The 13,292-nt window shown below is 43.0% G+C and overlaps 1 protein-coding gene across 1 annotated transcript in view; it reads right to left on the bottom strand.

Annotated features, from left to right (window-relative positions):
* Positions 1-13,292, bottom strand: part of MED15 (mediator complex subunit 15) — a 48,106-nt gene that overhangs the window by 33,995 nt on the left and 819 nt on the right. The window contains exons 2-5 of the mRNA XM_060249140.1: positions 11,036-11,123; positions 9,515-9,566; positions 7,757-7,780; positions 4,998-5,213 (exon numbers count right to left, since the gene is read on the bottom strand). Coding sequence (XP_060105123.1) covers positions 4,998-5,213; positions 7,757-7,780; positions 9,515-9,566; positions 11,036-11,123 — 380 coding nt within the window. The remainder of the gene's footprint in view (positions 1-4,997; positions 5,214-7,756; positions 7,781-9,514; positions 9,567-11,035; positions 11,124-13,292) is intronic.

The raw sequence follows: 13,292 nt of genomic DNA, 5'->3' as shown, positions 1-13,292 counted from the left end.
ATGGTTTCCCAAAACTTTACTTCAAGCTAATCATCTATCGCATTGCTTGTCTATCTCATGTTGTGCATATGCATGCAACACACATTCTTGTAAGTAATACAAAATATTTTAATAGAAAAATGGTTTAAAGTCTGCTAATACTTTTATTCTGCAGCTGTGCAGGGTTCATAACCATAATGGTTACTGATATATTTCCCAAGTGGAACTGTGAAGCAGTCCCTGGCCATTTCCAGATTCAGGCACAACATGGAATGGCACAGCTGGCCATCCAATATCTGTGCTGGTTTTCCTTTGTGGCTACAGTGGCACATGGTGGTTTGATGAGAACAATCAAGAGATCCAAGAATTACTGGCAAAAAAAAGATCTGCCTACCAAGCACATCTTGCTCAGCCCTCCTGTCCTGGGAAAAAAGCAACCTTTTGCGCTGCATGTAGCAACCTCCAGCGCAAGCTTCGAGACATTCAGAACGAGTGGTGGACCAAGCTTGCAGAGAGAACCCAGCTGTGTGCAGACACTGGTGATTTAAGAGGGTTCTACGAAGCCCTGAAGGCAGTATATGGTCCATCATATCAGGCTCAGAGTCCCTTGCATAGTGCAGACGGCCAAGTGCTCCTCACAGACAAGGCATCCATACTGAACCGGTGGTCGGAGTATTTTCAGGTTCTCTTCAGTGCCAACCGCATAGTCCAAGATTCAGCAATCCACCTCACCCCACTTCAACCGGTGAAAACAGAGTTGGATGAGATCCCCACCCTAGAAGAGACTGTTAAAGCCATCAAGCAACTGAAAAGTGGCAAGGCAGCGGGAGTTGATGGAATTCCACCAGAGATCTGGAAGCATGGGGGCACAGTACTACATAGCTCACTTCACAAAGTACTTGTCACCTGCTGGGAACAAGGCAAATTACCACAGGACTTTCGCGATGCAATCATCATCACCCTATACAAGAACAAAGGGGAAAGTCAGACTGCTCCAACTACCGGGGGATAACCCTGCTCTCCATCGCAGGCAAAATCCTTGCCAGAATACTCCTGAACAGACTGGTGCCCGCCATTGCAGAAGAACTCCTCCCAGAGAGCCAGTGCGGCTTCAGAGCTAACAGGAGCACCACCGACATGGTATTTGTTCTCAGGCAGCTCCAAGAGAAATGCAGGGAACAGAACAAGGCTCTGTATGTGACTTTTGTCGACCTTACCAAAGCTTTCGATACCATTAGCAGGAAAGGCCTGTGGCAAATCTTGGAATGTTTAGGATGTCCCCCAAGGTTCCTCAGCATGATCATCCAGCTACACGAAGACCAGCGAGGCCAAGTCAGACACTGCAACGACCTCTCGGAGCCCTTCCCAATAGGCACAGGTGTAAAGCAAGGCTGCGTTCTCGCGCCAACTCTCTTTACGATCTTCTTTAGCATGATGCTTCAAAGAGCCGCAGTAGATCTAGATGAGGACGATGGTGTCTACATCCACTATCGCACCGATGGCAGCCTGTTCAACCTGAGGCGACTAAAGGCACACTCCAAGACAATGGAAAAACTCATCCGAGAGCTACTGTTTGCTGATGATGCTGCACTCGTCTCCCACTCGGTATCAGCTCTGCAGCATATGACGTCCTGCTTTGCAGAGGCTGCCAAGCTATTCGGCCTAGAAGTTAGTCTGAAGAAGACAGAAGTTCTCCACCAGCCTGCACCCCAGGAAGATTATCACCCTCCCTGCATCACTGTGGGTGAATCAGTTCTGAAGACAGTCCAGCAGTTCAGCTACCTGGGGTGCATCATCTCCTCAGATGCCAAGATCGACAAGGAGATTGACAACAGGCTGGCAAAGGCAAACCGTGCATTTGACCGACTGCACAAAAGAGTGTGGAGCAACAAGCATCTGAAAAAAGGCACAAAGATCAATGTTTACAAAGCGGTTGTGATGACAACCCTCATCTACGGCTCCGAATCATGGGTTTTATACCGTCATCACCTGCGACTCCTTGAGCGCTTTCATCAGCGCTGCCTTCGCACCATCCTCAACATCCACTGGAGTGACTTTGTGACCAACACTGAAGTCCTCAAGCGGGCAGAGGTTACCAGCATCGAGGCACTGCTGTTGAAGACGCAGCTGCGCTGGGCAGGTCATATTTCTAGGATGGAAAACCACCGCCTTCCCAAGATTGCCCTGTATGGCGAACTCTCCACCGGCCATCGAAATAGAGGGGCACCAAAGAAGAGGTACAAGGACTCCTTGAAGAAATCCCTTAGCACCTGTCACATCAACCATCACCAGTGGTCTGACCTAGCCTCAGATCGCAAAGCATGGAGGCACACCATCCACCAGGCTGTCTCTTCCTTTGAGAACGCACGCATAGCTGGTCTTGAGGACAAAAGGAGATTGAGGAAGAATTGCACTGCTACAGGACCAACCCTAAATCAGACTTTTCCCTGCAGCCACTGTGGCCGGACCTGCCTGTCCCGCATTGGTCTTGTCAGCCACCAGCGAGGCTGCAGCAAACGTGGACTATTGCACCCTTCTTAAATCTTCGTTCACGAAGCCAAGCCGAGAGAGACAGTGGCACATGCAGAGAAGGACTTCCCAGTACATCTATTCAGGAATACCTTATAAGAGTGGTCAATGGGCCAGCTCTACAACATAGGGCAGGCAGGCAACATGGCAAATGGAAAGAAACTAACAATGAGGAGTGAAAACCAGTTGTCGCAAAAGAATCTCAAACTTTGCCACTGGACAGTATTACAGTGGAGGTTGAAAACCATGAAGAACATGCCATCCACAACTACCCGAATCTTTACAAATGCAAGACAGCAGCCTCAATGGTAGCAACAGTCTGCCAGCAGTCAATGTGACTCTCAAGATTTGGTCTTGATACAAGAACCACCCTGGAGTGACAGGGTAGCAGGCAGTCACAGAACATCACTATGTACCAGACCAGAACAATAAGAAATGGAAAACATCATCAGGGACAAAGCAGCTGCCAGCTCTTGGCATTTAAGCCAGGAATTCTTCTACATGTTCCAGGAATTCCCAGGGTAGCCTCAAAATGCAGCTTTTCTGTGTGTGAAAGGAGCTCCTTGGTAAAATGCAGTCCTGTGCCTGGAAGGTACCAGTGCTGCTCGCACAACCACTGCTAAAGACAGCGTGATAAATGATCTTTGCATAAGACATTAAAATGCCATATTTCCATTTGATTACATGGGAAAATATGCCCACACAAACTGACCCAGTATGGCAAGTGCCCCATCCCATAAAAACCAAAGTCCAGTCTACAAATCCAAATGCCAACTGGTTGAATGGTACATCCCTGCTATACTGTTGTAACCTTCCCCCCACCATCACTTTGAAACTCACTGGTGTTACTGATCAACAGAAAAATGAAGTCCTTTCTACCATATCACTAGATCAGAGGCCTAGGTCATCAAGAAAAAAGAAGAAGATATTGGATTTATATCCCGCCCTCCACTCCGAAGAGTCTCAGAGCGGCTCACAATCTCCTTTACCTTCCTCCCCCACAACAGACACCCTGTGAGGTGGGTGGGGCTGGAGAGGGCTCTCACAGCAGCTGCCCTTTCAAGGACAACCTCTGCCAGAGCTATGGCTGACCCAAGGCCATTCTAGCAGGTACAAGTGGAAGAGTGGGGAATCAAACCCGGTTCTCCCAGATAAGAGTCCGCACACTTAACCGCTACACCAAACTGGCTCTCCGATCACCATCTCACCTGCTGTACCCAGATATGAGGAATGTTGAATGGCCAGAGCTCTCATATGCTGGCCACAATCACCTGTGCATTGTAGGAGAGTTGTGGCCCAAGGGTCAGGAAGAGAACAAAATGTGAAGCCCTCCTCAAAGAAGTATAGCAGCTAAGGGAAGCAGATGTGAAGGAGCATCACTGCATTTACAAAGCTTCCTGGATCTTAACAGAACTCAGAGAGTTGTGGGTAGCTTAAAGGCTACTAATTGTAAAGAGAAAGGGCCTGGGAAAGGCAAGGTAAGAGATCACACCTATAAAGGTGGCAGGTAAGAAAGTTGTTTCCCGTAGTTCACTGTCACAGAAATTGCATCTGTTGATGGCCACAAAGGCAGGAATTGAATAGTTGCTTGCAAGAGCAAATTGCCAGGCACTGTGCCCAGGGGGACAGCATTGCTACAACATTTCAGCACAAATAAATTAATAACCTAGCACGTCATAGACAAAAATGCCTTTCCCCAAACCCTGTAGCAAACACCACCATGCAGTTTGCATGTCGAGTGGAGTAACAAATTTGCTGCAACACAGGCTTTATTTCTTTTTTGTCAAAGAGATAAAGCCTGTGTAATTCACATGCTTAATACACAAGTCTTACCAAGTGGTGCCTTAACACAAAAAGCTACCTAGAAAACTTAAAAATGGAAAGCCAAACTGAGGAGCCCACATACTGTCATAACCCATAACCCCAGTTTTAGGTCCCATGCAACTGCACCATCTTTTCCATTAGAGCAAGTACTCGCAGAGAAGCACTAACTACCATTGCCCTTCCATTCACTGTTCCTTGGATCCCCACCATAATGTACAACTTACAAAAATAAGAGAAATGAAATATAGTACTCAGCTTTCTCCTTCACAAGAGGGAACATAACATTGCCTCTAACTTGAGCATTTAGACAGCAGATCCTAAAATGATCCATTCAGAACACTCTGAAAGGCAGAACATTGCATTATACTTCAGAACAGTGGTCTTCAACCCATAAGTCAGGATCCTCTGGGTGGGTCATGGGCCCCCTTGTTTTCTTTTTTCCCTTTCTTTCCAGTTTTATGGAAGAACCTGTTCCCAGGGTATAGTGACCCAAGGTCTTCTCTTTACATACATGCAGACAGAAGCAACAGGATGGTGAAATGAGGCTGCTATATGGCTATGAAGGTTTTTTTAAAGCACATAAAAGTTCAAAGACACTAGTACCTGTCACAGGACTGATGTTATGTGACCCTCCCCCACCCTGAAAAAGCACTCTAAAAACTTACTTTGTTGTGTAGTTGTAGGCATGCCTGGAATGCCATGTGTGGCTATCCCAGCTGTTCCAGGAGGCTGCTGCTGTCCTGGGAGGTTTATTTGCTGTCCCATTGGACCAAGTCCAGTCATGCCTCCCATGGGTGCTCCCTGAGGGCGTGAAGTCATTCCCATGCCTGCTGTTCCTGTGGGTGGTCCACCTGTTAAATTCTGTAGTGCATTCATAGGATCTGTGGAGAAAAACAAGACTTCTCAGAGAAGACACATATGCACTTGCCTGCAGTGATCACCAAAAATATGACACCACAAGATATTGTCGACCTGGAGAGAAAAACAGAATTCAAAGTGGAGAAAAAAGTTAAATATTTGGGTATAATTATGATGAACAAGTTTAGTAACATATATGACAATAACTTTATACCTCTATTAAGAGAGATCGAACTAGATACGAAAAAGTGGAGCAATCTGAAGCTATCCTTCATGGGAAGAACTGCGTTGGTCAAAATAAATATTCTACCAAAAATGATGTTCTTATTTCAAATGATTGGTTTCGTAGTTAGGAGGTCCCTATTTGCTAAGATTGACCGATTGATCCGTCTATTTGTTTGGCAAGGAAAGAAGCCTAGGATCAAATGGAAGATCCTAACGGATAACCGAGAAAATGGCGGACTTGGTCTCCCTGACTGGGAAACTTATCATTTTGCATGTGTAGTACTTTGGTTGAAAGATTGGATTACATTAGATAACAAACGAATTTTAGCTGTAGAAGGCTGTGACTTACAGGCAGGGTGGCACGCCAATCTATGGTATATAGGTAAAACTCTACTTTACCAACCATCTGGTTCGTAGGGCGTTATATGAGGTTTGGACAAAGATAAAAAGGAAGCTGTATCATAAAACACCAAGGTGGATATCACCAGAAGAGGCATCAATACAAACGCAAATATGGAATTTTAATAGACCTATTAGGTATAAAGATTTGTTGGATGATAAAGACAACTTGAAGGGGAAGGAAGACCTGGAAGCTGCTGGGTTAAAGATACACTGGTGGGAGATGAACCAGATCAGAGCAAAATACAAGAAGGATAAAGTAAGAGGGTTTACCAAAGATAATTTTGACTTCGACAAAATACTTTATAGGGATAAAGATAAAGTTATTAAAAAGGTATATAACTATATGATCCAAATAAAGTTAGAAGACAAAACTGTTAAAGAAACTATGATTAGCTGGGCTAAAAACCTAGAAAAAAACATTAATCTAGATCAGTGGTCCCTTTTTTGGAAGGTAAATTACAAGATCCTTAAACCAGTTAATTATAGATAGAATTTTTTAAAACTTTTTCATAGATGGCATATCACCCCGATACAATTATCTAAATTTAATACAAAAGTGTCACCTATGTGTTGGAAATGTGGAGAAAAGATAGGTACGTACTATCATATTTGGTGGTTGTGTAAAGCTGCAAAAAAATTCTGGGCCAAAATCCATAGATTGTTAAAGGAAATTCTAAATACAAATATACAGATGAAACCGGAGATGATGCTATTATCGATGGTTAGAAAGGAGGTCCCACAGGAAGATGAGTATTTAACAGTCTATATCTTAATGGCGGCAAGAATCATGTTTGCTAGCTATTGGAGACAGGAAACTTGCCCATCCCAGGTGGAGATTATTGATAAAATCTTACACGCCACTGAAATGGATGTCTTATTCAATCGGTTGAAAGGGGTGCCAAAATGTGATATTTTTAAAAATTGGGAAAAATTTTATAACTGGATGAAGAAACACTAATTGGAGGGATGAGAAAGCGACCAGGGTAATTATAACTATGTTTAGAAGTTTACAATATGTTTTTCTTCTTCTTTTTTTTTTTTGGCTTTCAATCCCAATTATGAAAATCTACTATTTGTTTTCTTGTCTTTGTAAGGCCACATCCACACTCCTTTTATATACATAGTTTGTAATTTATTTCTCTTGGATTACTGAATGTTATTGGTTGAAGAAATAAAAGACTGTGTTATGGGGGGAAAAAACAAGAAAATCCAGCCTCACTGAATCCACTGCATTCTTGTTCAGCTTGTTGTACACGGCAGACATTCTACAAGCTGAATTAAAAAATACAATATAAGGTTGGGAGACCAAGGATGCTGATCACCCTTAATCTACCACTGCAAATAAATTACTAGGCAACCACAGCACAGCTGCAAGTTTCTTTAGTCCAGTGCTATCTTGAGACCCATCTTTGAGACCCATCAACAGCCTAAAAGAAACTATATTTATTCATTTATTAAAGATTTCACTATCAGCTTCTTTATAAACAATTACTTCTTTGCATGTGGCAACTTAACGTGCGACTGTTTTCAACTTCCACTATTCTACAACCCCTTGCTTCTACCAGGACTACCAAAAGATATCAAGGACTTCCAAAGAAAGTATCACAAATCTGATTCAAGAGAGTCAACACAAGGACAACTAATAGAGCAAAGACATTTCTTGGTGGCCTAACAATTCCCACCAATTCCACAACTAGAGGATGCATGTATTTGTCCAACACTAGAGGAAAATCTCACAGAAGTCACAAAGTGAACCATCCACTGAAAAGTCAAGGAGAGCAAGCTGAACCCAACCATGCCATTGACCAGACAAAAGCTCTCCATTCCTTGAGGCTACATATGATAAGGTCATTCACACACATTCCCTAGCAAGTTCTCATGAAACAAATGAACAAACAAACCCCCTCCCCACCTGAAAAACAGAAGGACTCGTTCTTACCAGAGGTCTGGGACTTCTTGTTATCTAGGAAAGTTTTTTTAAAAAAAGAAAGAGAGAAAATAATATATTTTGGTGAATGAAGAACTGTGCACGCTTAGGTCAAGGGAGCAGATGTTTTGGGAAACATGAATAAGTAAATTACATACAAGGCAGTAATGCAATTAAATCAGATGCATTTACCATTGGAGAGGAATTTATTTACTGTTTATTTATTTATATTATTTATAATGCTCTTTCTCACTGGAACTCAAAAGCAGATTACACAGAGTGTGTCAATATAATCAACAAAATAGATCACTCAATAAACAATACAATAGAATTTGGGTTGTACAACCAACCAGAAATTTGAAAAACAGAACCAAACTAAAGCAAATTGTTAACATGACACATTAAATTATGCAAAATGACACAGTAGGATCCAATTTACAGCAAACTATACACAGTAGTATATACTACGGTCCCTAAAAATTTTTATCCAAGTCACTTTGTGAACCATTTTGCAAAGTGCTGCCCTATTATCCACCTCGAAAGCCCTTTTGAACAATTCAATTTTGCATAGTTTGCAGAAAGCCAGGAAAGTGGGAGCCTTCCTGATCTCCTCAGGCAGATCATCCCATAAGGTAAGGGCCATAACAGAGAAGGCATGTGTACAGGCAGCTGTTGATTTTGCCCTTTTGAAGGTTGGCACCTGCAGAAGGCCCTGATGAGATGAGTGAAGCTGATGTGATGGAGCACAGGGGGAGAGACAGTCTTGCAGATGTGAGGATTCAAGACCATGAAGGCTTGGTATGTGACAGTCAATACTTTACATTAAGCCCAATAACAGAAGGGCTGCCAGCAAAGTGACTGCAGAATGGAAGTAATATGCATGAGAAATCTCGCTCCTGGTATTAGCTGAACCATGGCGTTCTGTACCAATTGGATTTCCCAAACTGATTTTGAGGGGAGACCAATGTGCAGTGCATTACAATAAGTCTGGTACTGAATTCATGCCATGCCATAGGTACAGTGTTGGCAGTTGTTTACACAGGGCCATGTGTAGTGAAAAATTGCCAAGCCTATCAATTTTCAAGGGAAGAAGGCAAACACCCACAGATCCTGCAAGGGAGCTAACAGCAAGACTTTCCCAGGCGATGATTGTATAACATACAACCTAGGGGTGGTGCCCACAATTACATTTCCTGCCTGCCCCCTAGAAACTTGTGCAATTTAGAGTCACATGTCCCTGCTGGAAAGCCCCTGGATCAAGAGGGATTAACCTGCAGCCAATGGCAAAGTAACCATGGCCATGTCACTTTTAAATTTACATTGACCCATTATAAGGCCATGCTTAAGCATCAGCCAAAAAGTCCACAGTCTTAACCTCCAGGACAGTTCAAACCTGCCCATGACTGATGCACATCTGGCCCACTGTTTAAACAAGGGTTGTAAGGAGAAGAAAGCAGGGGGGAGTGGGCTGAATGGACACAAGAGTGAGAAACTATGGGCACTGAGTCCCATTCCTAGTCCTTGCCCAGATGCACTTTACCCAGAGACTTCTTCAAGCACAAAGAGCAAGCTTGGGGATAGAAGTTGCTCTTTAACAGAATTCCTAGCCTTTTGTAGAATTTGGCAGGCTCTGTTGATCACATGTTTCAAAATGTGGATCACAGTCCTACCCATCCAGACTCACAAGTAGCCTTTGCGACCACTAATAAACACTACATTCACTAATGAACATTACATTCTACAAAACTAACAAGATACAGATTTACTTACGAATATCCCGAAAATGGATAATGAGTCTTGCCACGAGGGAAAGATATTCTTCCTGAAGTCAGAAAATCAAAATGCACTTCAGAAGCCAGAGAGAAGGGCAATGTCCTCTGCGACTCATTTTCCCCTTTCCCCTCTTGCTGCTGAACAGAGAACTGCCCTACAAGGCTTTATGGCATAGCTCAGGAATGTCAAACATGCAGTTCGGGGGCCAAATCAGGCCCCCGGAGGGCTCCTATCAGGCCCCTGAGCTACTGGCTGTCATCTGCTTCCTTCTTCCTCTCTCTTCCTTCCTTCTGCATCACAGCTTGCTTTGCAAGGCTTGCTCAATTGCACAGCAGAACTACTGAGTCAAGCCTTTCATCCTTCTATTGGTTGAGGTTCCTCCCCCCTCCCCAGTCCCCTGGGGAAGGAAGGAAAGAGCCAGAGCTTCCTTTGCCCAGTTTCCTGGATCCCATGGGAGAAATACGAAGAAAGCATCTTTAAGACCAACGAGTGCCAATGTTTTAAGCATGTTTTAAGTTTTTAAAAATATATATATTTGTGTTTGTGTCCTTTATAAAATTTATATCTGTTACCTAATCTTAAATAGGTACACACCTGGCCTTACATGGCCCAGCTCAACATGAGTAGCCCCAACCTGAAATGGCCCAGCCCAACAAGGTCTCATTTATGTCAGATCCGGCCCTCATAACAAATGAGCTTGACACCCCTGGCATAGCTTCCTGCAGAAACAACAAGGCGGAGCTGTTTCTGATTAAGAGGTCATTGTACTTAAACTGCACTAAATGGAGAATGCAAAAGACATGGCATTCGTGAGGAACTCGCAGGACAGAAAAATTCCTTTGCAATCCAGCAAGGATTCTGCTCAGCTTTTAACATGTAGAACAAGGAAATGGACCTTTTACAGTAGATCCGAAAAGTTTCCTTTTCTTTCCTCAAGCTTCATCACAGAAATATGTCAATAAAATATTCCATGACTAGTTGGATACCTAGTTGCCTTGATTCTACTTTTTAAAGCACATTATAATAACTGAATAACACAGCCAGTGTACATTTGGGAAGGGTAGAAGGGAGAAGAAAACAATCCTCCCACTACAATCTGGGAGAAAGTCATAGGGCACCTTTGAAAGGCTCTAAACTTTTTTAGGGTAGAAGAGAACAGGACAGGTATTGAGAAGGTATCCTCTGTTTTACTGCTTTGTTGTGTTTGTCTTTCCACACACACACATCTGACATAACCCTCAGAACACAATTATCTCATACTGCCACTCTACACAGAGAAATGACAAGATCTTCTGAGATTCTGCCCACCAACAGACTGCAGCAAACCCAACAAGTGAGGGGATGAAGCAGCAAAGTGACAAGCAGAGCAGCAAGCATTCTGAGCCAAGCGGAAGCAGGATACCAGGGCAAAGACTCCTGCAAAGGAAGATATGGAGATTTTCCTCTTCCTTCATCTTCTACTGCTGACACTTCAATCTCTCCCTCTGCTCCCTACCACAAGAAAAGTCAATGTCTTACCCGTGTTTTGGCCTTCATGTACACATGGTTCTCCATGTCTTTACTGGTTTTATTATGAGCTACTCCAGCTTTCCTCATTGCTTCTTCTCTGCAATAAGCAAACACAAGGAACTTTGGTCAGAATAGCACAGTTTAGGCTCTGTGAACGCAAGAGGACAGTCAGTTCTTGTCTTTTTCTGGTAATTTTTCTTTTTTTTGAAAAAAAAATGACAAATCCTCTTTCTGCAAGCAGGGTAACTTTATATCACTAATGCATCAGAACTGCCTTCCTAACAAGCCCCCCAAAAAACCTTTCATCAGCTCACCTGCCCACATAGCCTGGTGCTTTCAATGTTGCCTTCAGAGAGCCTGAAAGAAACAAAGCACCTATATTCTTCTGTGCCCAGCCTATCACACCCCCTTCAGTAACCAGGAAAGTGGGTGTTCACACTGTGGATGCAAAATTGGAATTTTAACCTTTTCACGATCTTGGAATGGGATTTGTTCAGGTTTTTAATGTTGGTTTTTAACTTATATTATTTATTGTGTACATATTGTTGTAAGCTGCCCCAAGCCCTGCTTGCAGGAAAAGAGTGGCCAATAAATAAAATAAATAAATAAAATGTACAAATGATACAACATGGTAGGCAAAGCACCAAAATGGGTGCCACAGGAAATTGAGCCAGCCCCAAAATGACTACCACACCTTAACTACCTCAGTAACACAATGCAGAACCTTGTCCTGTGGTGGCAGCTACTGCCAAAATAACCTGTTAAAAAATCTGCACAGCCAATCAAATCTCCAACAGTCAATTAGAAGCCTTGCTAGGAAAAAGTCCTACCTGGTACTACCTTGAGGACTCCTGCTCTAGACTAACAGTCCTCAACGCAGTGCCTCCCCATGCCTCTGGGCAACTGTTTGATAACCTTTCTGATTCCTTCTGCATTCCTTCCTTACACCTTTGCAAATATGCTGCTGCTTTTTGTCGTCTTTCCTGCACCTCCCATTCAAACTCCCTCCTTCAAATCTTTCCATATGCACATTCTTTGTTCCCCTTTCTCTATATCCTTACTCCTACTCCACACAGCTTCGCCAGCAGAGTTCAAACTGTGCTAAAGGCAATGGGAGGATGGGGCTGTAATGCAATGCTGCCGTGTGTTTAAGAGTTCAGCTGTTTCTGTAGTTTATGCAAGGATGAGACCTGCTGATAAATTATAGTACAGCTGAAATAAGCTGCATCCTCTTCTGAAAGGCTGGCTTGAGCCTAACTAATCTGAAACCTTCCTCCAGTCTCAACAGCTCAAGACACTTCACAGCTCTGCTACTTTAGAGAACGATGTACAGGGAACAGGAAGCATTTCCAAAAATGCTGTCTTGGAAAGGTCAAAGCATCTTCTCTAAGAGGAAATTCTGAGTTTTTAGCTTAGCTCACTTCACCAGGGACACAGCAGACATTTACTCAATTATGGCCTGTGCAAACAGAGACATTCTCTTTCTTCAGACGAAAGCACCCAATTACTCACAATAACTAGCAAGATTAAAAAATATATATGCATTTATGGAATTCAGTACTGAAAAAACAGTGATTTACTGTTTTAAAAAGCATTACACCTTCTTTGGGATGGAATGGTCAGTGGATATTAATCATTATTATCAAACAGAACCTCCACACTCAAGAGAAAGTGGAAGAACCAGGGGAAGGGACTGTGTTGCTTCCTACCAAACTTCTGGTCTCTCTGATAGGAAAATAGGAAGCAGGATTAGATGATCTGGTCAGAAGGGCTCATGTTCCAGGAGCCTCTTAAAAGGGTTAAACCTGGCAAAAAAATTGCTTCTTTGGGGAATAAAACTAAGGCAGCTGCTCCTCTGCTGCCACTGTCTTTTGAGCCATTCAATTTCACACTGCATGGGAGGATTCTTCAGGAATATGCCCTTCAAAGGAACCTCTTGCCTTTAAACACTAGTTGACCATAGGCCAACATGGTTTAAATGCTGAAGAGCAACCCCCCCCCCCCCCAAGTATATGAAAAGGATTGTACTATGAACTACAACTGGGATCTGAATCCACAATGAGAAAAACATAGCAAGTGTACAAATTTAAAGAATATTCAATCTACCCAAGACTAATGAATAAAAAAAGGAATCAAGTTAAACATTTGACAAAACAGACGTATGATGCATCCAAAGAAATGTGCAAAAGGAGTTAAGACACATGTGCTTTTCTTTTGCACTACTTCAGATTCTACCTTTTTGTCTTCCTTAATTTGTTGGAATGTG

Source organism: Heteronotia binoei, chromosome 11, assembly GCF_032191835.1.
Source record: "Heteronotia binoei isolate CCM8104 ecotype False Entrance Well chromosome 11, APGP_CSIRO_Hbin_v1, whole genome shotgun sequence".
NCBI classification, from domain to species: Eukaryota; Metazoa; Chordata; class Lepidosauria; order Squamata; family Gekkonidae; genus Heteronotia; species Heteronotia binoei.
Note: the sequence above shows the minus strand (reverse complement) of the source record. Positions and strands in the feature narration are given on the sequence as shown.